Source organism: Mugil cephalus, chromosome 17, assembly GCF_022458985.1.
Source record: "Mugil cephalus isolate CIBA_MC_2020 chromosome 17, CIBA_Mcephalus_1.1, whole genome shotgun sequence".
NCBI classification, from domain to species: domain Eukaryota; kingdom Metazoa; phylum Chordata; class Actinopteri; order Mugiliformes; family Mugilidae; genus Mugil; species Mugil cephalus.
This window is the reverse complement of record NC_061786.1, coordinates 19,581,625-19,608,653: the sequence shown is the minus strand read 5'-3', so window position 1 is coordinate 19,608,653 and position 27,029 is coordinate 19,581,625. Positions and strand designations below refer to the sequence as shown.

Here is a 27,029-nt window from a genome sequence, read left to right as displayed (position 1 = left end):
CATCCAGACGTATCCCAGACAAGATGCTATTTACTTCTTCTGTCAGTGGTCATAATATTATGGCTGATCTGTGTACCTCTGGGGTGATGTGCAGGGCTTTGGAAACCCGTGATCCAGCAAGCAGACACTTCCACCCATATATATCACACCCATCTAGTGCAACACACTTTACTACATTAAATTACAACATTTCATATTTTTATTTTTATTTTTCATTTTATTGTTCAGGTGATGCAGAAACCACATACATTTCAAAGGCATTAGTCCCTGCATCATTTGCTCAGATATTATTTTACAATTATTTCCCAAAGTATAAAGTGCGGCAGTGGTGAGACACAAAAGTCAAGTTAAGAAGGATTAGAGTGCATCTCAAATCTAAATTGGCTTCTTTTTCACCTCAGTCTCTGACTATCACAGACAGTCCTGGGCGAAGGGACAACGTGGATGTACTTCCTGACCGTGTGATCTGTAACACTATAACGAAGTTTAAGCAACGTGTGATGTTGTTCAACTTAAAAAAAAAAAAAAAAGTGTTTTAAGGTGGCTGTATATTTGCACTATTATCCTGTTTTGTGAAAAAAAAGCAGGCAAAAACAATAATACTTATCAGGACATAAGATGTTGCAGCACTTCAATCCCTTTTTTTGAGACAACACGTGGCTCATTATCTGCGCGAGTCAGTCGTTTATGGGTTTACAGACGGATACGAGTCAGGTCTCCCATCAGGAACAAAGAAAAGGAAAAGGAAGCATGATTTAAAGTGAGCAGCACTGAGTGATTATCACCAAGAACATGAGAAAAAAGCCACTGACTTTAAGAGCTGGATTTGTTATAGATGTGTAACGCAGGTCCCTTTTCTGTATCCGACCTTAAAAAGTCTTCATCAGCATCTTAAATGCCCCGAAATAACTCGATACTAGTTTTCTTCATCAAAAGGGATTTTTTTTTTGCACTGAAAATTAGGGTTACAAAACCATTTCTGTTCAAGGTTTGAATGTGTAACATTGATTACGAGTAAAAAAAAAACAAAAAAAAAAAACACTGTCCACACACAGACCATAAGGACATAAACATGTGGGTGGATGTGGGGGGGGGTCGGGTGGGGGGGTAGTACCTACAAGTAACACATTTGTCAGACGCCTTCCAGTCAGTTATTAAAGATATTTTCCCTTTCAGCTGAGGTAGGAGGCACATTTCATACTACATTATGTAAGCAAGTTAGCAGTTAGCATTTCTGCTACGCAACAGTGGTGGTGGTGGTGATGGTGGTGGTGGTGGTGGCGACTCCTTCCTTCCCAAATACCACCAACGAGAGAGGGACAACAGGCGAAAGTAAACCACAGCTGCGATTTGCTGACAAATAAGAAACTTCAGGGTTTCCTAAAGTTTTGACCTCGACACAGTTTCTACATCTTTCCAGGATTTCCAGTTAAAAAGTCAGGTCACCCCTAAAGAGGTTGTTCCTTTCGGCTGCAGCGGCTCGTGCTAACTCATTAGCGCACACTGTTTCAAATGCTTAACTGAAGAATGAATGAAGTAAAAGGGGACGACACGAAGCGCTACACTTTGACGTCTTTGCTCGTTGAGTGACGTCTGCTTGACGTCACTTCACTCAGCTTCACGCGCGGGAGGTTAAATAATTCAAGATTAAGTCTGATTTAGCTGCTACTGGCGCAACACGCGGGAATCTCAGATAGAGCAGACAGCTGGTGGTCGAGTTGTATTGTGAGAGAAGGAAGAAGAATGCACCCGATAAGAAAAGGCCACTGTGAATCTGACAGCGTTTGTAGTGTAACAAAAAGAGGCTACATGCTAGTTACGTGTGCGCTAAAGTGTTAGCAGAGCGTGGAAAGATCCAGAGACGAGGGCGATGACTTCTCACTGTTTTTTTTAAGCTGAACTGGTGGATGTGAAGACTCGTGTGTGTTAATTACAGTAAATCTGCTCATTTCAAACCTCAAAAAACCCTGAATATTCTCCTTTGCGTTTGCGGCTCCTCTGCGTTTAAGTGCTGCCTGTGTGATCCCTTGTTGTGCCGACTGTGCCTTTACCTGGCGTTGGGTCGACCCTGGCGTGACTGAGAGGACTTGTTGTTGTGTTCGCTCAGCCACTGCCTACAGATATTCTGCATCACCGAGTCCTGGGCCTCCTCGGCCGCCTGAAGGACTTCCTGGACCAACGGGCCCGCGCGGCTCGAATCCAGCTTGACGGCCAGCAGGTACGCCGGCCTCAGCTTACCGCACACCAGGTAGGCTTTGATCTGCACACGGAGGAACATCAAGGATGAGAATTAGGGACATTGTGAATTGTTCATTTATATAAAATAAAATAAAAAGGCAGAAGTGAAAACACTACCTTGCTTTCTGTGCTCTTTATCTCCAGAATGAGACCTTCCAACTCCTTGGCCTAAACCAGAACAAAGGTAACAATTACAACATGGAGTCAAATTGTGGCTTCGGTATCATAGCGTAGCGTGAACATTTCCGTCACTCACATCAGCCGGCCCCTTATCGGCGATGGAGACGCAGCTGAGGATGAGGCCGTCGCAGTCGTTTTTGGTGGCGGTGCCGGATTCACCGACGCATTTGAGCAGCTGCCGCACGGCTCCGTACTGCCTCTGTCGGACGAGCCTCTGTCCGGCCCGAACGTAGACGGCGTGGGCCTCCAGCTGGAAGTCCTGAAGGAGAGAGGAAGAAGAGATATTAAACCCTGTTAAATCCCAGACGTGTGTTGTTTAGCTGACCCGCTAAAATCTACTCTTCATCACTTCTGCACGATAAAGTTACAGCATTCCGTGTTGCTACGGCAACGCCGCGATGTTCCAGGCTCCGGTTGCCTCGGTAACCCTGATGGTATATTTGATACCTCGAATGTTTCCAAACAAAAGTTGTGGATGGTGCTTCCTTGTTTTTTTTTTTTTTGTTGTTGTCACAAATGAATCGGTTGCATCAGTTTTATCTCCGAGGAGATAAAATAAAGATAAAATGTATCATCTCTACCTTCATCTTTATGATACATATAAAATGTCTTTATCTTTTATCTCCTCGTGTTATAAAATCGCCGGCTTGTTTTTATTTGGATCTTCTTTATCTGCAGCTTTTATTATAGTAACCTCGTGTAGTAGGGAAAAGCTCTTTCTAAATGAACTTTATTATTACATCATTTTATTGACATTTAGTGAGTAGCATAAAGGAGCAGCAGCAGAGATAGCATCGTGTTACAACCCTGCGTTGTCGACCCATAAATAAAGGGACCTTGAAACCTTGTACCTTGAAAACACATTCTAGTAGCAGGAACATTTCACCTGTTTGTTTGTATTTCATTGAATGCAGTTTCTGAACACACGTCTCTCCTCACACATGAACTTACCTGTATGACTCTGTAAGCGATGCCAAAACCCTCCTCTATGTTTTTTCCTCCGAGCATCACCTGCAACATTTGACAACATGTTTATAGTAAACAAAATACCGAACGGGAAACACCGTGCATTTAATATTTATATCCACATTCGAGGACAGTGACAAAGCATTTCAAATAACATCATTCAAACTTATCGGCCACTTTATTAGGTACAATTTACTACTCAAGGTAGGTACTCAATTTGTACTGAGGGGCCCAAAGTGTGTCAAGAAAATATCCCCCACACCATCACACCACCACCACCAGCCTGAACCGCTGATACAAGGCAGGATGGAACCATGCTTCATGTTGTTTACGCCAAATTCTGACCCTGACATCTGAATGTTGAGAGTCGTCAGACCAGAGGACGTTTTTCCAATCTTCTATTGTCCAGTGTTGGTGAGTCTGTGTGAACTGTAGTCTCAGTTTCCTGTTCTTAGCTGAGAGGAGTGTCTTCTGCTGCTGTAACCCATCTTCTTCAAGGTTGGACGTGTTTCGTCCACACAACTGCCACTCACTATATATTTCCACATCCCAGTAAATCTGTAGTTCCTGAAATACTCAGACCAGTCTGACACCTGTCTGGCAAGATCCCCTTTCTTCCTCATTCTGATGCTCGGTTTGAACTTCAGCAAGTTTTCTTGATCCCCTCTACATGCCTAAATGCATTGATTTGCAGCCATGTGATCGGCTGATTAGCAACAAGCAATTGAACAGGTGTACCTAATAAAGTGGCAGGTGAGTGTATATCCACATTCATAATCCCTGACTACTTTTCATCGCTTTTCTTTTGAAAAATTTAATTTTAATGTCTAAATGTAAATGAAAAACTGATAAACTCAGGGTGTCTCGGACGGGTTTGAAGAAGCTCACCTTGCAGGCGACCTCGATTTTCATAGGGCTTCCTCCAAAGAGCGTTGGCAGTGAAGACTTGGAGGACGGTGTGCTGGTCTGCGGGGCCTTGGAGGACGTCTCACAGCGGTGGAGGAAACGGGTCACCTCCAGCTGCAGCTCGATTGTATTCATGTGCCTAGTGCAAAGAAACACAGCATTAGATCATGAGGTAGATCATCTCTTCAGCTGAACTCAGGATGTATCAAATGACCTGGACACGTCGCTGGACGTCATCGTCTTCCTGAAAGAGTTGACCTGGGACTTCCTCCTCCCTCCGCCCCAGCTCTGCTGCTCCTGCAGGTACGTCCTGAGGTGTTCTTTGGCTCTGACCAACCAGCGCTAAACAAAGCCACGTTTAAAGACAAGAGGAAGGTCAAATTTCAATTAAGAGCAGGGATCTTTATAATAATGGAGGAAATAATAATGGAGGTACCTGCTGTTCCCCCAGCTGCAGGTAGGAAGTGGCTCCATATGTGAAGAACCGAATACACGTCATAGCTGCGCGCACGTGATCCTGTCCAGATAAACAGGGTTTTACATCATTTATCAGAGCAGTTTTAGTGGCATTTGAACAAAATAATGAAAATTGCCCTAAATTGGTAACATTTTGGGGGAAGATTTTTGGGCAGTGCTTATGGTCAGATCATTTCTCTGAATCCTTTGTCGGACATTTTTGGTACTCCTCTCGAGTAACTCGGCATTGGAATTTTCTACTTTGCTAGCCCGGAAGCTAATCTCGTTTGATTGGATGCTTGATCGTTGGATCAAATATGTGCTTTTTAACTTCAAGTTTGAGAAACTAAGACATTTAAAGATATATTGGCCGTGTTAAACTCTCTTGATACATCTCCAGTTGTAGAGGAGGATTCAGCTTCTCTGTACGTGCTATATTCTCCTTCAACAGCAGCTGCAGCCCCCTTTCCTTTTTCTAAATTATTGTTGTTATTTATGTATTTATTTTTTTTTTTTATCTGTTTATCTCCTCGTTATTTGAGTGTATATGTTTGTCTTGTGTCTGTCTTTGGCTCTGACCTGAAAGGGTTTTGTTCATGGGACGGGAAGGGACAAGAGGACATTTAATGTGTAGCTGTATAATTGTACAATTATTTTGATATTTGCTTGCTACCGTTGCTTGTCTGTATGGCGGGAAAAAAAAAGTAAAATCCTGTTCAATAAACGAAGTTAGACTCGAACCATCATGAATTGCTGGAGCTGGTAGAGACAGTGAAAGTATCCGCGTCTCTGCAGGAACTGGCAGGAGGAGATGAGGTAGCGGCTGCACGCCTCCAGGCCGGGGTCTAGCTTTTCCAGTATTCCCTGCAGCATGCCCAGATTTCCCCGCTCCAGACTGGGCTGCAGCACACCCTCAAGGAAAATCTCCTCCGGGCATTCCTGAGACATGATGGAGGACATATGTCAAAAACGAGCAGGAGGTTAGACATGCGATCGGTTATACTCTATAATCAGCTCCTTATTAAACCATCTGAGGGTTTGATCAACCTGCAGCTCATTTACTTAAATTAACATGGATCTCATTACCACGCTGCAGGTTTTTAGATCAAAATGAAGCAGCATCTTCCAAAAAATGACAGATGAAGGGAACACTAAGCCAAGAAACTGCAGTTCCTTTCATGCACACTTGAAAAAAATGAGGTGAATCTTTATATAACTCACCAATTTAAACAATATCAAGGTTTAAAGGTATGCGTGAGTCAAGAACTCCAACCAAAACAAAACAAAACATTTTGCTGCTTAGCAAAGCCAACAATCTGAGCGTCACCTTGTTGAGGATGTACGTCAGCGCCTCGGTCACGCGGTCGTGACGCATGTGGAAGCTGATGAGAGCCAGGTGTGTGCCGTACGCGCTCAGGTAGTACAGACACTCCTGGTGGAGGTTGCCCCCTTGCGTCTGTCCCTCCGCTCGCTCCACAGGACTGACCTCGCGCAAGGCGTCCTCCAGCTCGCGCAGGGACGCCAATATGTCCTCGCCGATCGTCTGACGCGCGCACAAGGAAAGCACAAAACCGGTTGTGAATTTTAAATCTACATGCAAATTAGTGTAAAAACCCGACCGTGCAAGGTTTGACTTTCATTTAAAATTTATTACAGTGCTGCTTTCATCCTGTAGCACAAGTCGGGACATGTGTCACTGAACCAGACGCTGCTTTGAAAGATTTACTCAGCGACCGCTTAAGTTTCTTACAGCCTGGAAACTTCCATGTCAGTATGTGGAGCACTACACAACTTATTACGTTCCTGTCAGTGCGCTGAGATTCCTGAGTTTCATGTCCACCAGCACATTCCAGTAGTAACTTACACCTGATCCCTACACTCTGTATGTTATTAACCGTTTAGTGAAAATGAAGATGTTACGTGTCTATATTTTTCCAATGAATTCTGGTTATAATGTTTTTTATTAACTTATCATAACTGCAAGAGGAGAACATGACACCTGCAGCGTCTGTGTGGTCCATGTAACGGAGACGCTACACAGCAGCCCACCAGCCAGTGCGGCTGCGATGCTGTGTCATCTTACCGAGCCTGGAGCGGGTCGCACAGAGGTCTCCAAATGTTGGACGACCTCCTGCAGCAGTAAGGAACCCAGGCTGAGCTGGTTGCGGTCCACCGGCGGCTTCAGGCAGCGGGCGAGCTTCTCCCTAGCCGCCGACAGGTTCCCAGCCTTCAGAGACGCCATGCCCCACGCCTGCCACACGCCCCCGGGGTCAAGGCCGCTCTTGGTCGACACCTAGATAAGCAGCCAAACGACCACAGTCAATGAGCGTAGAAGGTATTTGAATTCATTTGAGGTTTCATTCTGATGAATGAATAATTAAACCAGAGGCCGCCTCACCTCCACAGCTAGCTGGTAGTGCTCTGCTTCCAGCAGCTGATTACGGAGGCGTGTGACAGCTGACGTCTCCAGGATGTCGTCCAGAGAGGGAACGTATTTGTAATTGGCCGTCACCAGAATCTTAAGCACGTCGACTTTACTGATGTAACTGGGAAACAAGCAGAACGAATAAAAGAGGATGCAGAACTGTGAAAACTCTCTAATACAGAAACTAACTTCCACATCAGCTGCAGTAAAGCTGGTGAGTAAGTAAGTGGTAAAAGGTCATATTATGAGTGTCGGTAAGACCTTTCAACTCACTTCCTGTTAACTCAGCTCTCCGGATTTGGCCAATCTTACAGTCTCACACATTAGTCAGTCTTTTTGTAAGTAAACTTTAGTCACGTCACACGATGATGTGTGTTTAATGCAATCACATAGTTCCCTGAATAAATCAAAGTTTATACAGAGGGTACAGAAAAGAAAAGTTGCAAAGCAAGAATATCTGCTGTGGTTTATTGGCCAAGACACACACACGTCCATCGTGCTCAGAGGTTGTATCATGCAGCGACGTTTAAAGCAAACACGTTCTTATCGTTGCTGATTTGGGGACAGCTGCATTTGGTGCATTTCAGGTCACAAGTACAATTTTTACATTTACATTTATCGAGATTTTTAGAAGAAATCCAGATCCTGAATGTTGCTTTTTATTAATGAACTCACATCTTTCTAAACTGAAACAAAAAAATAAACTTAAATAAAAGCACAGTCAGTAAACACTTTCTTTCTTTCTTTTTTTTTACTGTTTCATCTCACCTGTCACACAAAGCCAGGTCCTGACTGCGGCCGACTCTGACAAACATGAGCTTGGCGCTGAACAGCAGCTGCCGCATGATGTCGGTGAGGAGGGAAGCGTCCACCTCCGGGTTGTTCAATTTACGGGACAAGGAGCGGCAGTGGCCGATGAGCTGATGACCGCAGACGGTTTGGTCGCTGTGCAGAGACAGAATGGCCACGCAGAGGTATGCGCTGGGAGCCTGTGGGTCGTATAACAGTACATTAAAATAAATAAATAAATAAACTTAGCTTGGCGTGAAGTCACAGTCAATAAGCTGCAAAGGAAGTGAATGTCACGGTAATGTGCACATGTTCGGAGCATAGACTGTATATAAATATGGACTCCACACTTTTTCCAGATCCTATTATATTATATACTGTACTTGTTTTTTTAAAAGAAATTCCCCCCAGAAACAGCCTTTACAGAGCAGTTAGCATGGCAACCTCTAGTCGCCATTATGTCACATTCTGTTTCTATAACTAAAACAAAACGTATTCAAATAAGTGAGAATTTAAACATGCATCAACATTAAATAAACTACCTAAAATGACGGAAGCCATCTTTAAATTATTTAACATGTATTTTAGTGTTTTAGTTTGGCCCAATCTCCATCCACTAACATGGAGTAGGTGGAGCTTATGACCTATACTGCATCCAGCCACCAGGGGGAGCTCTATTTGCTTTGGCTTCACTTTTTGAGAAGCCGTTTGTGCCGACCTTTCTTTACATGGGTGATGATGAATGAACAAATGAGTGAGAATGAGCGAATGAACAATTCCTGACCTGTTCAAAGTAGAACTCGCTCCGTAACAGTTGATTGTCTGCCGGGTCTGAGCTGAGTTGGATTTGTCTGTGCACCACTTCGGGCAGATGCAGCATCCCGTCCAGAGCTTCCTCCGTCACCACGGGGCTACGATGCTCTGCACAAACAAACACGAGCAAAGAGACACGTGGAGAGAAACCTCATCATTATAGCCGGTATTCATTTAAGCATGGCTGTAGAAGAGTAATTTGGATGCTGCATCTTCATTTTACATTTTATGTCATACACTTAATTTACCTTCAACAGGTTCCTCCTCCTCATCAGAACTGTAAACGGAAAACAAAACATAGAATTGGTCCTATTCGAGATTATATCACTGCATGTTTATAATATACAAGAATCCCATGATATGGATATGAAGTGGTCTTACTCTGGGTGAAAGTAGGCGTAACACTGGTCACAAACTCTGACTTCCTCTCCCGGACACCCCTCAATAGTCATCTTCCGCTCAGAACACGCATTACACACCAGACGGCCGCACCTCCGGCAGTGATGACGCCTGTTGAACTAGAAATAGGAAACATAAACAATTATTGGACTCAGACTCAGAATTATCTTTACGGCCACATATGATCACATATAAAAGGAATTTGCTGTATTGGTTAGTACAATAAACGTCCAGAAAAATCCAGAAAATCGGACAATGAAGAAAAATAGAGAATAAAAATATACTTCTTTTTATTTTATTGAGACAGCGCATATTGATGAACAGTACATACATGATGTACTGTAAATATGCTTGAGTTAGTATTTCTTTTTAACTTAAAACAAGCATAAATGTAGGATTTTCTCCTTTTTCTTACAGATGTTTTCAATTCAAGTTCAACACCTAATTAACAAAATTTTTTTCCCACTGTTTTGTTGTTTCAACTAATTTAATTTTGCAAAATTCACAATTTAAATCAGATTTAAAAAAAAAAAAAAAAAAAAAAATCCTCAAATTCACTCTTCACTAATTTTTTCTTCATTATTATTATTATTATTATTTATTTTTTTTTTAAATCTGAGACACATTCAAGTCCGTCACGGTTTAGCTCCCTCACCATGGTGAACCTCTCACGCCGGCAGACCATGCACACGTGCTGCTGGGTGTCAGGAACCCAGTCTTTCCGAGCCGGAGGTTGATCCGGAGGCAGGAACTTAGCAGACGTGCGACGCTTTCTCCCCGTCGAACCTCGATCCCTCTCCCTGTCTGAGCTGGTCACCGAGGGGGCGTGTGTTGGGGTGCTGGCTACAATCGAAGACAAAAATCACAACAATTTTAAATATATATTAAAACGTACTTAATCAGTATTAAGCATATATTCAAATGTCTCACCTGAGGAGTTTGTCTGAGATTCGATTCGAGCAGATGACACGGAGACGGTGTCTTGAGCGGGACACTGCATCAGAGCGTCCTGGAGGCTGATTACAGAATCTGGAAATAGTAAATGAATTAATTAAGAAATTACACTGTTGATCCACTGCTTTGTTTTAAGACCTCAAAGTCTTAGTATGTGTCCATACATCTAGATCATAGGTCTTCAACTGGGGGTCCGCGACTCCTATTGGGTCCGCAGAGGTACTGCAGGGGGGGTGTAAAGTCTTTGGTTGATTAGACATTTCTTATATATATTTTTTATTTATTTTATATTTTTTATTCCCCCACAGTTTTAAATTTCTCTAAATACAATCCAACATATTTTAGTAAAGGGATCAATGGAGACAGACGACACTATCTCTCATTCAGTGATACCGTTTCACACAGAGCGCCACACTACACCTGTCAATCTAAGCGTCCTGTACACAGTAGGCCCCGCCCCTATCGCTGCTGAGCCAATCACGAGGCTGCATACTACTCGCCGACTCTGCCAGGTTCCTATTCAAAAAACCTGCAATATTAGCATAAGAGAAGCTAACTGTGCTAACAAAAAAATAATATTTAAACCAGTGTATTATTTGAGTAGTTTAATATTGAATGCAAAATTATAATAATAATGCATGCTTATAAATAGCACTAGGCGGAGTTGGGTGGGGGGTCCCTACTTAATCTGTCATCAGACTCCTGATCTATTACACTTCGAGTTCATATTATATTTAAACACCAGTGTCAGTATCAGCTTCTACACATTTTATTCATCTCTTTCACATCTGTGTCCATGCGTCAGTGGCGGCATGTGTGCGTTACGTTAACAGAACTGACCAGATCGAGACCTCTCTCTGGGGGCGCAGGAGAAGTCGAGGGCTTTGCCGGCGTAGTCCGCCAGCAGTTTGTCGATGTCCTCGGCGCTGAAGCCGGCCTCGTGGCCGACCAGCAGGCTCCGCAGGGTTCGCACCGCCACGTCCGCCCAGTCCACCTTCAGGTTCATCAGCAGCTGCTCGAGCATCAGCAGGGGCTCGGACAGGAGAGGGAAGTAGTCCTGCTGAGAGGCCGGGGGCAGAGTCAACAAGACCTGAAAAAAAAAGAAAGAAAGAAAGAAACACATTTATGGAAACATTCAGGATAATGACAGTTTGAAATTGGACAAAATGTAAGTTTATTCATAGCTAACAATGAAAAAACACCCTACAGCCTCTAAGCCACCTAAAACCAACTGATATAGAATAATTTAATTGAGGCGTAAGCATCATCTTGTTTTATTTTGCAGAAAGTTGGAAAACCTCAACGTTTCCATTTAACCTCCTGAAAGCTGAGCTTTAGCTCGCTATGCATTTTTAATTTCTCATAGGTGTTTGGGAAGAGTAGGACCTAAGAACTATAAAAACTAAGCATCAGCTTTGAACAGGAAGTAGTTTTTGGAAAAAAAACTATGTCCTCATATGTGGACATGGGGATTATTTCACTGTATATTATAATAAAGTCGCCAATATGTAACAAAATATAAAAAAAGAACATGGCTTTGCAAAGACATAATTGTAAATAATGAATAACCAATGTCCTCAAACGAGTATTTTCTAATTAGTGAAGTTATAGCTTGTTACTATTGATGGAATTTGTTACATTTGCATCATCATATTAAACTAGAAAAGTTCATAAGCATAAAAAAAAAAAGCTGCAACTGTAAAATTCGATGAGGTTTTGTGCATTTTTGATGTTTTGTTACATGATCGGCTGCAGAATGAATCTACTAAAATTATACCATCACGTTTAACGTTTAAGGAACTGAAAAGCTCGGCTGAGATAAGAACAAGCTCCTAATTGTGTGCAAGATTGGACACGCCACTGAGTTGCAATAAGAGAACAGTGGTGATGTCAGAAAGGAAATTACATCCAAGTTTGGGGAACTACAATTCTGGTAAAAACAAAGACATCCTGTACTGTTCTCTGAGTGGTTTTACGTGCACACAACATTAATGAAAGTCAAATGTTCTGTACACCTTGTATCTTTAATTGTTACCTTTCAAAAGTGATTACTTGAGTTTTTTTTATGCTGCAGTGCTTGCAGTGCTTGAAGTGTTCACCCCCCCACACATTCACAGACCTTGGAGCCCAGATGAAGCGCATGGATGTGTCGCCGACGCGCCGGAGACACCTGCCTCTGGAAATGCAGCGTGAGGTAGTCGGCCAGGAAGTGACACGCAGCCAGTCCGGGACGGCGATCCAGGGCGCGCTCGCAAATATCAAGGCCGACCACAGAATCCGAGAGGCCCTCGAGTAACTGAACGAGGCAATCGAGCGACAAAAGGAAAATTAACGAGAGCAGAGAGGCACGTGGACACTGATCTGGCATATCATTATGATACTGTGTAGGTCTCCCTTCACTGCAAAAACAGTAAAATGAATATAAATATTCTTATATCTAATCAAATCATCTTATATTAAGAAAAAACGAAGGTTTTTTTTCTCGTCTTTGAATAAGATGCATTTCTTGAAATTCCTTTTTTTTGCAGTGTTGTGCTTCCAAAGCAATTCTGACTCATCAAGAATTAGACATTGGCCTTCTGAAGGTGTCCTGTGGTGTCTGGTAACAGAATGTTGTTAATGGTGGTGGTGGTGGTGGTGGTGGTGGTGGTGGGGGCTTTTTGGGTCCTATGGGTGGAGGGGAGGAGCCTCTGTGGATCATCCCACAGTCACTTGATCAGTTTGGGATCTAATGAATTTGGAGTTCAGGTCGACACCTTGTGAAGTTCTTCCTAAACCATTTAGTCCGTGTCACGCTGCATCAAGGAGTGTCATTGCTATGGTGTGTGTGTGTGTGTGTGTGTGTGTGTGTGTGTGTGTGTGTGTGTGTGTGTGGGGGGGGGGGTGTTTCCAGACTTTTCCAGATAAGGAAAGTGAACAATGTAAACGCCCGACTCCCATGTTGAGACATCAGTCCCAAGTTTCCTGGAAACATGTGCTCCATGAAAACACAGCGCATATTTATGAATAAACACACACGTCACTGTGGCTGCTTCCTGATCCCTGACAAATGTTCCACCAGTTAACGAGACGCTGAAAGGGATCCGCACCTGAAAAGCCTCGTCAGTCTGTCCCTTCTCCAGCAAATACAGCAAATGCTCAGTGTGCAGCTGCAGTCTCAGCTGATCGGAGACAGGATACAACTCTACCCACTGTTTACAAAGAGCAAACTCCTGCAAAAAAAAAAATAAAGTGTTAGACAAGTTGGAGTAATGTCAAGTTTGCGCCGTGCAGGTGTGTGCTGTGTGCATACCTTGGCCTCAAGAATCATAGATAGCATCGACTCAGAGTCCGTCTTGGATTTAGTCCTCAGCTCTTGCCAAGTAGCCCAAGGCAAACGAGGCTGTAAATTTAACATCTACGATGGTGGAAACAAAAAGTGCAAAGTCACAATGAAAAGTAGAGTGAGGTAACTCATGAGAAGACACAACAACAGAACGGTATGTGCGAAAAGCAGAACTCATAAATTCTCATACTTCACCGAGACGCCAAACGCAAGAACCGACTTGTAGGTTTCTTTGTACTCGGCTGCCGTGTGGCGTCTACATGTAAAGTTTAAAATAAGTGTTACCCAGTGGTAGATGTCCAGTTCTTTCTTCTTGAGCTCCAGTTCCGTCCTCAGGGAGGCGTCCGTGCCGGTGTCGCTGAGGCAGAACTCGAGCAGCTCCAGGCAGGAAGACAGAGGCCAGCGCTCCAGGGCCTGGAGGGCCACGCGGGCTCTCAGGTCGGCGTCACGCACTCGGAACAGTCGACCTGTACCTTCATCTCCGTCTGAATGCATAGACAAGCAATCACACGTTTACATTTAGGACAGGAGACGAGGCAGCCGGACGTGTCAAAACCGGAGAAACCTTCGCTAAACACAGGAGGTGAGACTCAGATTTAATCTGCCATCGATTTACAGTTAAACAATTAAGTTACACCTGAGTCTCTCACTCAGAACTGAAGAAGCTACTCGGATGAAACGTCCTCAAGAAACTCTCCAAGTACAGTTAAAAGCCTTTTGGATTAAAATTGTCGTTTGATCGTCTCATGCTATGTAGATCGTTTGGGAAAAGTGGTTTAGACGTCCAGAGAAAATCCACGCAAAACAGAGATTAAAGGACCAAATACATACAGTGGGGGAAATAAGTATTTGATCCCCTGCTGAATTTGTAAGTTTGCCCACTTCCATAGAAATGATCAGACTCTGGTTTTTATGGTTGTTTACTGGTTATGGGTATAGACAGAATATCAATCGAAAATGCATAAAAAACACACAATCTAAAAGTTATAAATTGTTATGTATTTTATTAAGGGAAATAAGTATTTGATCCCCAAGCACAACACAAGTCAGTACTTTGTAGAGAAACCTTTGTTGGCAAGCTCAGCGATGAGACGTTTCTTGTAGTTGGTCACCAGGTTTGCACACAGCGCAGGAGGGATTTTGGCCCATTCATCTTTACAGACAGTCTCTAAATCCTTCAAGTTTCTTGGCTGCCTCTTGGAAACTCGGAGCTTCAGCTCCCTCCACAGGTTTTCGATCGGGTTAAGGTCTGGAGACTGACTAGGCCACTCCATGACCTTAATATGCTTCTTCTTGAGCCACTCCTTTGTTGTCCTGGCAGTATGTTTTGGGTCATTGTCATGTTGGAAAACCCACCCACGAGGCATCTTCAGTGTTCTTGCTGAGGAAAGAAGGTTTTTGTCCAAGATGTTACAGTACATGGCTGCATTCATTGGCCCCATAATGCGGTGAAGTTGCCCTGTACCCTTTGCTGAAAAACAGCCCCAAAACATGATGTTTCCACCTCCATGCTTAACCGTGGGTATGGTGTTCTTTGGGTCATACTCACGTTTTTTCATCCTCCAAACACGGCGGGTTGAGTTAATGCCAAATAGCTCAACTTTGGTTTCGTCAGACCACAGCACTTTCTCCCAAGCCTTCTCTGAGTCATTTAGATGTTCACTTGCAAACTTATGGCGGGCCTGTACATGTGCCTTCTTGAGCAGGGGGACCTTGCGGGCACTGCAAGAGTTCAATCCATAACGGCGCAGTGTGTTGCCAACTGTTTTCTTGGTGACGGAGGTCCCAACTGCTTCCAGATCATTAACAAGCTCCTGCCGTGTTGTTTTAGGCTGCTCCCTCACCTTTCTCATCATCATCCTCACTCCATGAGGCGAGATTTTGCGGGGAGCTCCAGACCGAGGACAGTTGATGGTCCTTTTATGGGTCTTCCACTTGCGAATAATGGCACCAATAGTTGTCACCTTCTCACCAAGCCTTTTGCTGATGGTTTTGTAACCTACACCAGCCTTGTGCAGGTCTACAATCTTGTCCCTGACATCTTTTGACAGCTCTTTGGTCTTGCCCATGGTGCTGTAGAAGTTGGAATGTAAGAAACTGATTCTTAGAGCAGGTGTGCTTTGTATACATGACGAGTTAAGATCAGGAGTATTGGTAATTAGTTGACTGAGCACAGCTGTGTGCCACATGCGCACCAGCCAATCTGTAGGAGCCTGAATTCTAAGTGAATTGTTGGGGATCAAATACTTATTTCCCTTAATAAAATACATAACAATTTATAACTTTTAGATTGTGTGTTTTTTATGCATTTTCGATTGATATTCTGTCTATACCCATAACCAGTAAACAACCATAAAAACCAGAGTCTGATCATTTCTATGGAAGTGGGCAAACTTACAAATTCAGCAGGGGATCAAATACTTATTTCCCCCACTGTATACATACATATTTATTATTAACTATTCCATTAATCTGTGATATTAGTGCAAAAAGTGGCATCTTAAAATGTCTTGTCTGGCCTTGAAGCCTCAAGATAAAGTTTAATAAAACACTAAACCCTCACATTTGAGAAGCTGAAACCAGTGAGGCTTGTACATGTGTGCTTGAGCGTGCTTGTTATTGTTCTATGAAAATCATGTAATGTGTTCTCAGAAGCATGCCGGTCTTAAATAAGTCGTTACATAACCTCCCGTGGAGCTGCCTGTCATTAAACGCATTGTGATGACCGTTCCTCACCTGCTAAAGCGCCCCACGCAAGCAAGCGGTCCCTCAGCGCCCCCTCCTGGCTGCAGCCCTGCCCGTACAGCTCCAGCAGACTGAGGGCTCGGCCCAGGTCCCGGGAGGACAGCGCTTTCTGGAAGGCGTCCGCAGCCACGGCCTGAGCGGCCTCCTCTTGAGGACCGGACATCAGGAGGCCGACGAGAGGTTTCCCGCAGACGACCGCTCCGAGACCAGCGGAGCTCTCCTCGGCCTCGCCGCTCAACGGGGAGCCCAGGACCGGCTCGGCCATGGCGTGAAGGTAAGCTCGGAGGATGGGGAACTCCGTCAGGAGGCTGTCGGCCTCGCGAGAGATCTGCTCGCCGTCCAGGACGACCTCTTTGCTCTTTCCGCTGCGGAAATACCCAGACCATCCGGAGGGCTGCGTCCGGGCGGCTTCTCCTTTGCAGGCGCTCAAACAGGCCAGAGCGGCCAGCAGGGGGGAGCGAGACTTTAGGAAAGACAAGGCCGAGGGTGTGAGGAGGAAGGAGTTAGGAGAAGACGAAGAGGCGGAGGACGACGACTGAGAGGGCGGAGACGTGGAGAGGCCAGTGGACGGGGTGGAGGACTCCTCCCCCGACGGCTCGGACTCGGAGCTCACGTCCGACTGAGGCTCTGGGATTCCCAGAGTCGTCATGTGATCCTGGGAGTGATGCTGCTGGAGCAGGACAGAAAGGGACGCGACGCTGAACGCTCCGTCTTCTTTCTTCGCCTCAGCAGAGTCTCCGTCTCCTTCATCGCCGGGACTCGAGATCCACAAGGGCAGCGTCTCACAGCATCGCTGGACAATCACTTGTTGGACGCTCAGTCGCAGACCTTCATGCTGCAGCAGGGACATCACTCTGCAGATAAAATTAGTAAAGCTTAGCAAAAAGAAAGCTTCTGTTTTGTTCGTCTACAACTGAGCAGGCAGGGATTTGTCAATTAGCACAACTCAACCGTTATTTTCTAAACAGCAGATAAAGAAATGTGATTTATCTCTTGCAATTTTACATCATGCAATCAAATTACAAATTACATTTCTTACAGATTTGTTCAGAGGCAAATCGTGTATCATTATTATTATTGTTATGTCTTTATCTTATTTTAATTTAAATGTAGAGTTAAAGCAATGTCCAAACATCCAGCAGTTCCAGATATTATATAAAATTATGGTCTTCAAACAGCACAGGGAGGAAGAAGGGGGTTAAATTAGGGTTCTCATTCATTTTTCACGTGTGTGTGCGTACGTGTTAACATGTGAATGTATTTACATAGAGAAGACAGGAAGCAAATTATAATTATCATTAATTAATGATTTAAGGAAGAGGGGTGGGATTAATTTATTTATTTTTTATTTTTTTACTTCCCCCACTCCTTTTTGAGTATGTAAATTAAATTATTTGTTATTGTTAGAATAATTGTTAGAATATTTATTTTGCATTTTGCTTCTCATTTGCTACAACCATGTATGCTTGTATAATAAATGCTTAAATTTGTATATATTTGCATTTTCTATTATTCCTTGATAAACGTATTTTCCTTATTTATATATTCGAAATAAACTTCTCATTCATTCATAATCAACCATCTTACACTCAGTCTTTTTTTTTTTTTTATGTGCATGAGCTACGGTGACCAGGCAATTTCCTTTGTGCATCACTGAAGTTTATCTAAGTCCGAGTCTAAACTTACACCGAGGACTAAGACGTGTGCGTACCTGTCAGGAGAAACCTGTCTGTCAAAGAGCAGGTGGGAGAGGAGCTGAAACGGGGACTGAAGCAAAACCAGCAGAGGATTCCCAAGCTTCACTTCACCGCTTTGGTCTACGAGAAACAGCAAGAGAGACAAATAATGAGAAATAACCAAATATGAGGAAAGAAAGAGCCACTGATGGCACTTCAGGAAGAAACACTGTTTTACCCTCTAAACTCCGCACTATCACCGACGCTATTGTGTTGATGTAGTCGAGGAAACTGCGCACGTAGTCCGGCCTGGCGAGGTCCCCGTCGGGCTCAAAGGGGCAGAGCTGATCCAAAGAACGGAGAAGCTGCTTCATGCTGGAGCGCACGGGATGAGAATCCAGCTCCGCCTGCTTCAGACCGGCCTGTTCAACCAGCAGCGTCAGCAGAGCGCTGCCTTGAGTTCCCTCTGTAGCGTCAGAGGCAGAAAACAAGAGAACGGGTTAAAAAGCAACCTGTGAATGCTGAAGTCGCTTAGATAAAAAAATCAAAATATATTAACCTATTCCATCTGTGGCTGTGCTCAGATTGTGCAGCGTGTTCTCCAAGCGCTGAGTCAGACTGAGCCGAGCAGAAATGCACTCCTCGCTCAATACCGGGTGGCAACAGAACAGCACTTCCTGGATGCAGCAACCAAAGGGGCTGGCCAACGTGTGGTCTTCACCGCCAGCTTCTGTCAACAAGAGTGGATCAGTAACAACAGCAAAAACTTTACATTTAATCTGTTTTTTTAATAAATAAATACTCTCTGTTATAAAGAATTCACCTGTTTTGCCAGAGCCCTTATGAGCGGTTGGATGATTCAGGATCTTGCTGATCTGGTGTAACACCATTGGAAATCCACAGATCCCCTCAGAATGAGGCACTTTATGGTCAACTCTAACTCCTGGGGAAGCAGAGAGGGAATGAAGATGAACATGGTCATCAAGACTCTGGCACATTCTTCCAAAAAAAAACCCAAAAACGTTCAGTCTTCATACCTCGAGCCTCCAGGCTGCTGTTGTGCCTCCGTTCCGCTGTGTCCAGCAGCTGCCGGGACGTCTTCCAGAGCTGACAGTGGCAACACGCCAGGTCGAAGGCGGCCATGGCCGCGGGGCTGAGCTCCTCCAGCAGCTTGTAAAGGAGGCCCGAGGAGTCCGAGGAGCAGCGGCTCAGCCAGTAGCCCTCCTCCAGCGAGGGCAGGGGGTGAGCGGGGGTGCTGCGGAGGCGGTCGGCGATGTCCGAGATGGAGTAGAAAGCAACTCCTGGAGGGAAACATGCACAAGTCAGATCCGTGACACCAATCAGACACAACATTAAGACCACCCGCCTGATATCTTTTCATAAGATGGTCGATGTTATTTCTTCTCTGTCGTGGTTTAATGTATGGGTAATGATGTTTTAGTCAGGTATCACACCAAATGGAGGAAGGTACTAAAAAATCCATATAATAATTCCTATTCAAAAAGTTTCCCAGCAGACTTGAATTGATAAGACGGCCGTGTTATTTATTCTGCAGGGTTTAATTTGTCGCTCACTGAGAGCTATTAGCAGATTTAGTTTCACTCTAACATTCTATCCAATAAGAAATACAAAATTCCAAAGTTCACATGCATACATGAATATTGCAGCTCGTTATCTAAGAGCATCAAGACGTATAAGAAAGTGCAGCAGGACGTCAGACCTGCAGCAGCAGCGCTTTCGATAGCCTGCAGCGTTGATCTGCCGCTGCTGCCGAGCCGAGTCCTGCCCGGGGCTGCGGCCGCTGAGCCCAAACCCTCCGAGGAGGACGAGGACGAGGACATGGACCGACTCTCCATCTTCTGCTCCACTTTCCCCAACTCCACCAGGACTTCTTTGTAGCTCTCCATGAACGCCAGCTCTCCAAAGCAGCCGGACATCTCCAGGTCAAACACCATACACACCTGCACACGGAGCAGTCAGGGGACACGCGTAGCGGACAATAAGGACATTTTTATGTATTACTAGTGTTTTACTGTTTGTCCTGTTTGTCGCACACACCTGACGCGCTTCCATGAAGTTTCCTCTGCGAACGCAGGACATTAACAGAGACTCTGGAGGGGACAGCATGGCAGGAACAAGCCAGCTGTGGGCGCCTCCACACGGGCAAAACTCCAGCTCCACACCACCTCCTGCTGGCCCTCCTCCTCCATCTGACAAAGGATTAATGTTTGATTTTAAAAAGCACTTAAAGGCTCTTTTATCTAAACAGGCCTTCGGTAAATTGTAATTTTATGGCTGTTTTCAATCTGGGTTTTATTCCTCTTATGTTTTTTGTCTTAAATGTTCTTTATTTAACTTTTGTTTTATTATTTTTTTGCATTATTCTGGCTTTTTCCTATTTCACTTTGTGGTTTTTAAATATGAAAGGTGCCACATAAATAAAGTTTAATTAATAAATATCCTGAAGTGAAAGACAGAAATCCTGAGTAAAGTAGTGCGTTACCCGATGCACTCGTGCTGACTTCTCCGTTGTGTTTCTCTACGGAGGACTGCCGCTCTGTTGCATGCCTCGATGGTTTCCTCCTCCTCCTCAGGCTCGAGCTCTTGCTGCGCACCACGGAAGCGACGGTGGAGCTGACCGCTGACATCCGGAGAGGACTTTCTGAACCTGCAGGTAAATCAACATGTACTAGAGTCGCTTTGAGCCACCAGTCAAACGTTTTACACGCCCTAAACTCACCGTTTCCACCGGCCTGGTTGCTGGTGATGATCTGCAGACGCCACTGAGCCTCCGCAGTGCGCTTGGACAACCTCTGGAGACGGGTTCCGAACGTCTCAGCAGTCACGGAGCAGCCCAGGTTCGCCGCCGCCTCCGCCTCTCGGGGCAACGCTCTCCCCGCCTCCTGTCCCTCCTGCTGACCCACCACGCACATGCCCTCCAAGCCTTCCTTCAGCAGCTTCAGGAAACCCTCCATGGCCGTCGCGTCAACCAGGAAACCCTTGCAGCCCTGGATGAAGTGTCCCAGATCCAGGTGACTCCGTGGGGCTGCGGCTAAACTCGAGCGCAGGCTCTGGTTCTCCCTCCTGCAGCCGTCCGTCTCGTCCACCTTCCTGGCATTTGACTGAGCGCCGCTACCTGCGTTCGGGTGGCAGTTTGTGTCTTTTTGAGTCTGTGGGGCAAAGTCAGTGGTGGACAGAAAGAGAAGGGAGAAGATGTTCTCCAGGAGCTCCAGGCGGAACATGGCGGGCACGGTCCCCAGGTAGAGCTGACACTCCGACAGGTAGTGCTGGAACAACAAATGGCATCCTGGGAGACGCAGTCAGCAGAGGAGAACGATTAGAATATCATCCAGCAGGACGAAAAGGTCAGTACACAAACACAACCTAAAGTCGTTTTCACACCAGAGCAGTTTGGTCCACTTGAAAACGGGGCCTCGGTTCACTTTTAACTGGTGCGGTTCGTAGGAAACGTGAATTCTCCAGAGAGTAAACACAGGACCACATGCAGGAAGTAACGCAATGTGGCTTTAACAGCTGAGAGCTTTTGTATTGAAGCTACAACACGGCTCGCTAACGGCTAACATCCACTAGTATTTTGTGAAGCACCCTTGTCACTTTTGTGTGAAAGGCGACAGACTCACATGTCATGTTCTGTTTGGTTTGTTTTATGCTGCTATTTGCACATTTTAAAAATACATTTAACAAAAAAAAAAGCATTTGTTGTAGCGGTAACATTACTTTTCAGTTATTGGTCGATGTGCATTTGATAAATAAAGAAAAGAAACGCAATCACCAAAACAGCTGATTTCACATGCTGTCAGGTGTGAAAATGACTAAATATAAAAGCCGAGTGAAAAGGGAGAAGATAAGTGAGATTATGATCTGCTAAAATTAGCAGAGAGGAAACGTTTCTATCATCCGTCACAAACTAAAACACCCCTGCAGTAAAGAAAGACATCGTCCACACCTTCTGAAGAAGTGGAGCTTCTGTTCTGGTCCATTTCTGCCTCCGGAGGCTGTTTCTCCTGCGCGGACTCACACTCGGTGCAATTTGAGTATTTGTGTGCGTTCACACAGAGTGCGTAGATGGCATACTTCATGGCACAGAACCCCTGGAACAAAACTATGTTCCTCTGCACACCAGACCCCAGAGGACTGACCGCCTCAGCGTCCTCTGAAAGAAATATCAAAGAAGAACCACAGACACAAGTAAATACTTTGCATTCCTCTGCCATTCCAAGCAATCCACACTCAACCAGACAAACAAAAAAACACTAAGTGGATTACACAAACCTGTTTCTGGTAGATTTGGCAGTTGCTGCAGCAGATCTAATATCCTGCGTTCTTCAAACTGAGCCAGCGGAGTCAGAGAATGCAGAACATAAAGAGCCGAGTGATTGTCCAGAGTGTGAAGCTGTGCCAGCAGCGCCTCCATGGAGATCCCTCTGCGCACAGACACATGAAGCCCACGTTAAAAAAATAAAGTTTGGAGCAAATTACAACAACTTTACAAATGGAAAAACACATTCTGCTTACGGGTTATTGTTTTTACACCATTCAAGTATTCCAAGCTGAGAGGACAGAAGGTTGGCAAACTCCTGCAGAACAGAGTCGTTTGCTGCGGCCTGAAAAGATAAAAAGCAAAGCGCTGAAGTCAAATGTTAAAAATATGAATGGGTTGAAATGAGTCGGGACAGTGGGAGGAATGGGTTCTGACCTGCTCTTTGTGAAGAACTTCGAGCAGCGTTTGAGCCGAGCTCAGGCTGCGACACTGAGTCCATCCCAGCAGCAGCAGCAGGCGGGACAGCGGCTGGAACTCCAGCTGCAGCAGGTCCTTCAGCTGACTGAACTCCTCGTGTTTAATCAGGTCCAGCGCAGTAACCTACAGGAAGGAGCCCGTCTTATTGCATTACTGGATTTAATCAAATGCAGCTGCTAACCGGCTTCCACAGGGATCTAATTCCAATTAAGAAAACCAAACAACTAAAAGACGACTGTAAGCTCGACACTCTGGTAACAAAACTTGAATTACAAAAATTTTCTGAGTTTACTTACTAGGACCTGCTCAAGGAAATGCTTTCCACTACTAAGGCACTCGAAATAGATGGTCTTCCAAATGGACGGGCGATCCTTGTTGCAGCATAAACTGAGGACAAGCTTCTCTGCTTCAGGAAGCTCCACTGTAAGACAGACAGGAAAATTATGGAAACAGGTTGGAAGAGAGAAAAAGCAAATAAATAAATAAATGCACCAATAAATAATGCAGTAATTCTGCAAAACAAAATAAAAAATTATTCCAATTTCTTTTTTGAAATCTTATAGGCAAATATAAACACTTCTTTATTTGTTATTCTTCGATATAAACTTTGTTTTTGAACTAAAAATTAATGCCATCGTCATCATCTATGGTGCAACCACAAAACAAGAGCATCAGCAAAGTTTTAATACCGCTTTAGAAAATTACAGAAACTCAGCAACAACACAAGAAGAAACACAACAACGCGGTGCAGAAGCTGTTGCATGCAAATTCCCCTGGCGCCCATTAAAAACAGTCACAACTTCGCAGCCACAGAAGCAGAAGTGTGATTGAAGGAAGGAGGTGGTGAAGACAGTGGTTCTTCTTTTACACCATGAACAGAGAAGGCACAGTTTAAGTCTATTAATATCTAATCTGCATCGGTACTATAATGCAAAAGTCATGCAAACCATAATAAAGGATTTATAAGAACAGATTTACAGGAACACGCGACTGAGTCGTGAAGCTAATGGTCAAACTAACAAATTAATGAAAATCAACTACTGCAAATAGGTAAATCAGATAAACTTCACTCACTGGCCACTTTATTAGGTACACCTGTTCAATTGCTTGTTGCTAATCAGCCAGTCACATGGCTACAAATCAATGCATTTATCCATGTAGAGGAGATCAAGACAACTTGCTGAAGTTCAAACTGAGCATCAGAATGAGGAAGAAAGGGGATTTAAGGGACTTTGAACGTGGTTTGGTTGTTGGTCTGAGTATTTCAGAAACTGCTGATCTACTGGGATTTTCATGCACAACCATCTCTAGGGTTTACAGAGAATGGTCCGAAAAAGAGAAAATATCCAGTGAGCAGCAGTTGTGTGGACGAAAATGCCTTGTTGATGTCAGAGGTCAGAGGAGAATGGGCAGACTGGTTGGAGATGATAGAAAGGCAACAGTAACTCAAATAACCACTGGTTACAACCAAGGAACCACCAACACTGGACAATAGAAGATTGGAAAAACGTCGCCTGGTCTGACGAGTCTCAATTTCAGCTGCGACATTCAGATGTCAGGGTCAGAATTTGGTGTAAACAACATGAAAGCATGGATCCATCCTGCCTTATGTACATAAAAATATGTGGACCACGTTAGCAATCCTAAAACTCTTAGAGAAGGAGAAAGGGGTCTAAACTTTCTTACTACCTTGCGTGTCCGGTGAGCTCCTCAGCAGATGATCCCTCTGCAGCCTCAGAGCAGTGGAGCAGTACACGGAGACCAGAGCGTCGCACCGGGGCCGAAGCAGGGAGCTGAGGATCCTCTCCTCTTTCAGGGGCCCGTCTCTGGCTTTCCACAGAGCTTCACACAGAGCCTCCAGCTGCCCGCCGCTTCTGCGAGAGCCCCACGGCATCACGGCCAAAACGGCGTATATCTCCTCCACCCACTCATCCACCTTCTCCGGCCTCCTCTCCGGCTTCCCCAGTTTCCTGATCAGGTGCTGGATGAACGTGTGCTGCAGAGCACGGTCCTCTGTGCTGGACTGCTCCTGTAAGAGAAGAACAAATCATAGCATTAAGGTTTTCTTATTATTAACATTTCTATATTCAAAATATAGTATCACAGCATCATTTTTAGTTTGGCATTACCTGTAAAAAATGTGCTAAGGCCTGAGCGAGTCTCGGCTTCTTTTTCTCCAGCAGGGTTCTCAGACAAGACTCCACTGCAGCAGCTGTTGAACTTGAACCCTCTTTGCTCTTTCCCTCGGACTGCGAGTCCAAGAAAGTCTGTTGCAACTCCTGCTGAACGACAGTTTACAAGTACTTGTAGAATTTTAACAAAGGAATGTGATGTTCTCATAATTAAACGCAACTGCTGACAGGAGTAAAAAAAAAAAATAAAAATAACATTAACCTTGAGAACAGTCTCTGGAATGCCCTCTGACCCCAGCTCCTCCAGGAGTAACAGAAACTCCAACTCTCTTCTGATGTTGGGAGGAATCTGCAGAGAAAGTCAAACAGCGTGAGGTTATTACGCTGATGTCATGCTGTCACGTGGTGGCGTTTCTTTATTTTACAACATAGTAAAGTCTGGATTTTGACAAGACAGGGTGAAGTTTTTTGAGCTTTCCGTTCAAGTTGTTTCTGAAACTAACCAAAAAATATATCTTTGTATATATTTATCATTTAGTATTTCTGAATTACCTCTTCTTCTGTCCATTTCTCCAAAACCTGCAGCCAAAACCAAGCCAGTTTGTGTGGACTGCCAACAGACTCCCATCTATAAAACCACACATTACGCACAGTCATTGAATTAAAAAACCGCACAGCGCACGGCCAGTGCTCCAGAGCACCGGCGAGGGGATGAGACGTATAGAGGGAGAAGTATATGACAGCCACACCGTTACGCGATAAGAAAACATGTGACTCACTTTAAGCTGTAAGGGTGGCAGACAACCGCTTTGATTATGTCTCGCAGGCTTTCCGAGAGTCCTCCCGGCGAGTCGACCAGCTGCGGCACGCAGGCGCTCGCCAGCTCCCACTCTCCGTGCTGCAGGCACCTCTTGAAGTACTCGAAGAGGTCCTGGAGAGAGGTCTCAGCTTCACAGCCAAAGGGATGCATGGCCGCTTTCGCTGTGACACTCCTCTGCTCGGCCGTCACACCTGAAGAGGCGCCTCCACCACCATCGAGCAAAGGAGCAACCTTGAGCTTTCTGCACCTGGAACAAAGGAAATTCTACCTGAGATTGTTTTTCTAATGGCATTTATTCATATGACAGTTGAAGAAGTATAATACTTGTTTACTGATAACAATTGTTATCCATTTCCTACTTTAGGTGACAATCAAGAACTAAATAGCTATTGACCCTACAAATAATTTGCCATATGAGAAAAGTTCTTGACTTTTACAAGGTTTAATGTAATTTGTATGGAAGAACAAGCAGAAAATGAGCCCATCTTTCCACACAGTAGGTGGTGTCAGTATACAGACAATGAGAAAATTATGCAGTGCTTGGTGAGGTGATAATTAAAGGCTTTAATACAGATTTGCGCAATCACTTAAAAGACATTGATTTCAGACACTCTTGCATACGTTTGTAAACCTATTACCCCACTGCCCAAGAAAATAAATTCAGTCTGCTACTATAAACCGTATTGTCCATGCACACCTCATTTAATGACACAAAGTGACACTCGTCTACACCACAGATATGTGTCAAAGTTGCACATTTAGTTTCTCTTCCTTTCATTGCATGTGGGGTAAGAAAAAAAAAGTTGAAACAGAAAGAAAGAAAGAAGAAATCTGTCTAGTGCGCTAATCAGACAGACAGCTTTAAGCAATGAGTTTAATGAATATTTTTACGTTTTCCAATCTGTTGAGATGTGACAGCCACTATTCTATGTGGCGTTAGCGTTAGCTAAAATGTGTCTGACAGTGTGAAGCTAAAGAGAAAAAAAAAGTTAGCGGACTTCCGTTACAGCTTGAAGGCGCGTGTACCTACAAACATAGAACATTTTTAGTTAAGTTTAACTAATAAACTGTTAAGTTACTCACTCATTTCTTTGCGTTGTTTCCCCCCAAACCGGGGACTATTTACGCTCCTGGTTCAGGATTTTCCAGCGACCTGTTATGCTAGCAGCACAACTCCGGTCATGTGACAGAATCAGCTGATATCCGCGACGCTGATTGGTCGAAGGCAAGCGCTTCTCCGCTGCTGCCTCCAAGTGCAGGCGGAAAAATGAGCATTCAGAGCAGAATATTGATAAGATAAGGTTTTATTCGTCACATGCACAGCTACACAGAACACAGTTAAATGTACAGTTGCACCTGTAACCAGTGGTAAAAAAAAAAAAAAAAAAGTAGTAAAAAACTATAATTTACTCTACCCCGTTCCCTACACATTATCACATTATTCCA

The 27,029-nt window shown here is 44.4% G+C and overlaps 1 protein-coding gene across 2 annotated transcripts; it reads right to left on the bottom strand.

Annotated features, from left to right (window-relative positions):
* Positions 1 to 189: 189 nt before the first annotated feature.
* Positions 190 to 26,810, bottom strand: zfyve26 (zinc finger, FYVE domain containing 26). Of its 2 annotated transcripts, none has more exons than XM_047611471.1 (43): positions 26,667 to 26,810; positions 25,543 to 25,830; positions 25,316 to 25,391; positions 25,026 to 25,112; positions 24,761 to 24,910; positions 24,321 to 24,660; positions 22,928 to 23,052; positions 22,590 to 22,754; positions 22,409 to 22,497; positions 22,166 to 22,317; positions 21,840 to 22,046; positions 20,613 to 21,179; positions 20,376 to 20,540; positions 19,931 to 20,082; positions 19,593 to 19,833; positions 18,910 to 19,173; positions 18,696 to 18,815; positions 18,432 to 18,602; positions 18,111 to 18,338; positions 17,908 to 18,013; positions 16,188 to 17,050; positions 13,737 to 13,936; positions 13,419 to 13,523; positions 13,216 to 13,338; positions 12,246 to 12,422; positions 10,967 to 11,216; positions 10,103 to 10,201; positions 9,828 to 10,015; positions 9,155 to 9,291; positions 9,022 to 9,050; positions 8,745 to 8,881; positions 7,940 to 8,160; positions 7,145 to 7,292; positions 6,830 to 7,039; positions 6,074 to 6,289; positions 5,488 to 5,685; positions 4,727 to 4,807; positions 4,505 to 4,632; positions 4,273 to 4,429; positions 3,370 to 3,429; positions 2,495 to 2,677; positions 2,356 to 2,406; positions 190 to 2,260 (listed from the first exon to the last, which is right to left on the bottom strand). In XM_047611471.1, the coding sequence occupies exons 2-43, from the start codon at positions 25,731 to 25,733 to the stop codon at positions 2,048 to 2,050; spliced, it is 7,770 nt and encodes a 2,589-aa protein (XP_047467427.1). In that variant the 5' UTR covers positions 25,734 to 25,830; positions 26,667 to 26,810; the 3' UTR covers positions 190 to 2,047. The 2 variants fall into 2 exon arrangements, with proteins under 2 accessions (XP_047467427.1, XP_047467428.1); XM_047611472.1 differs by having other exon boundaries at positions 18,432 to 18,599.
* Positions 26,811 to 27,029: the final 219 nt, after the last annotated feature.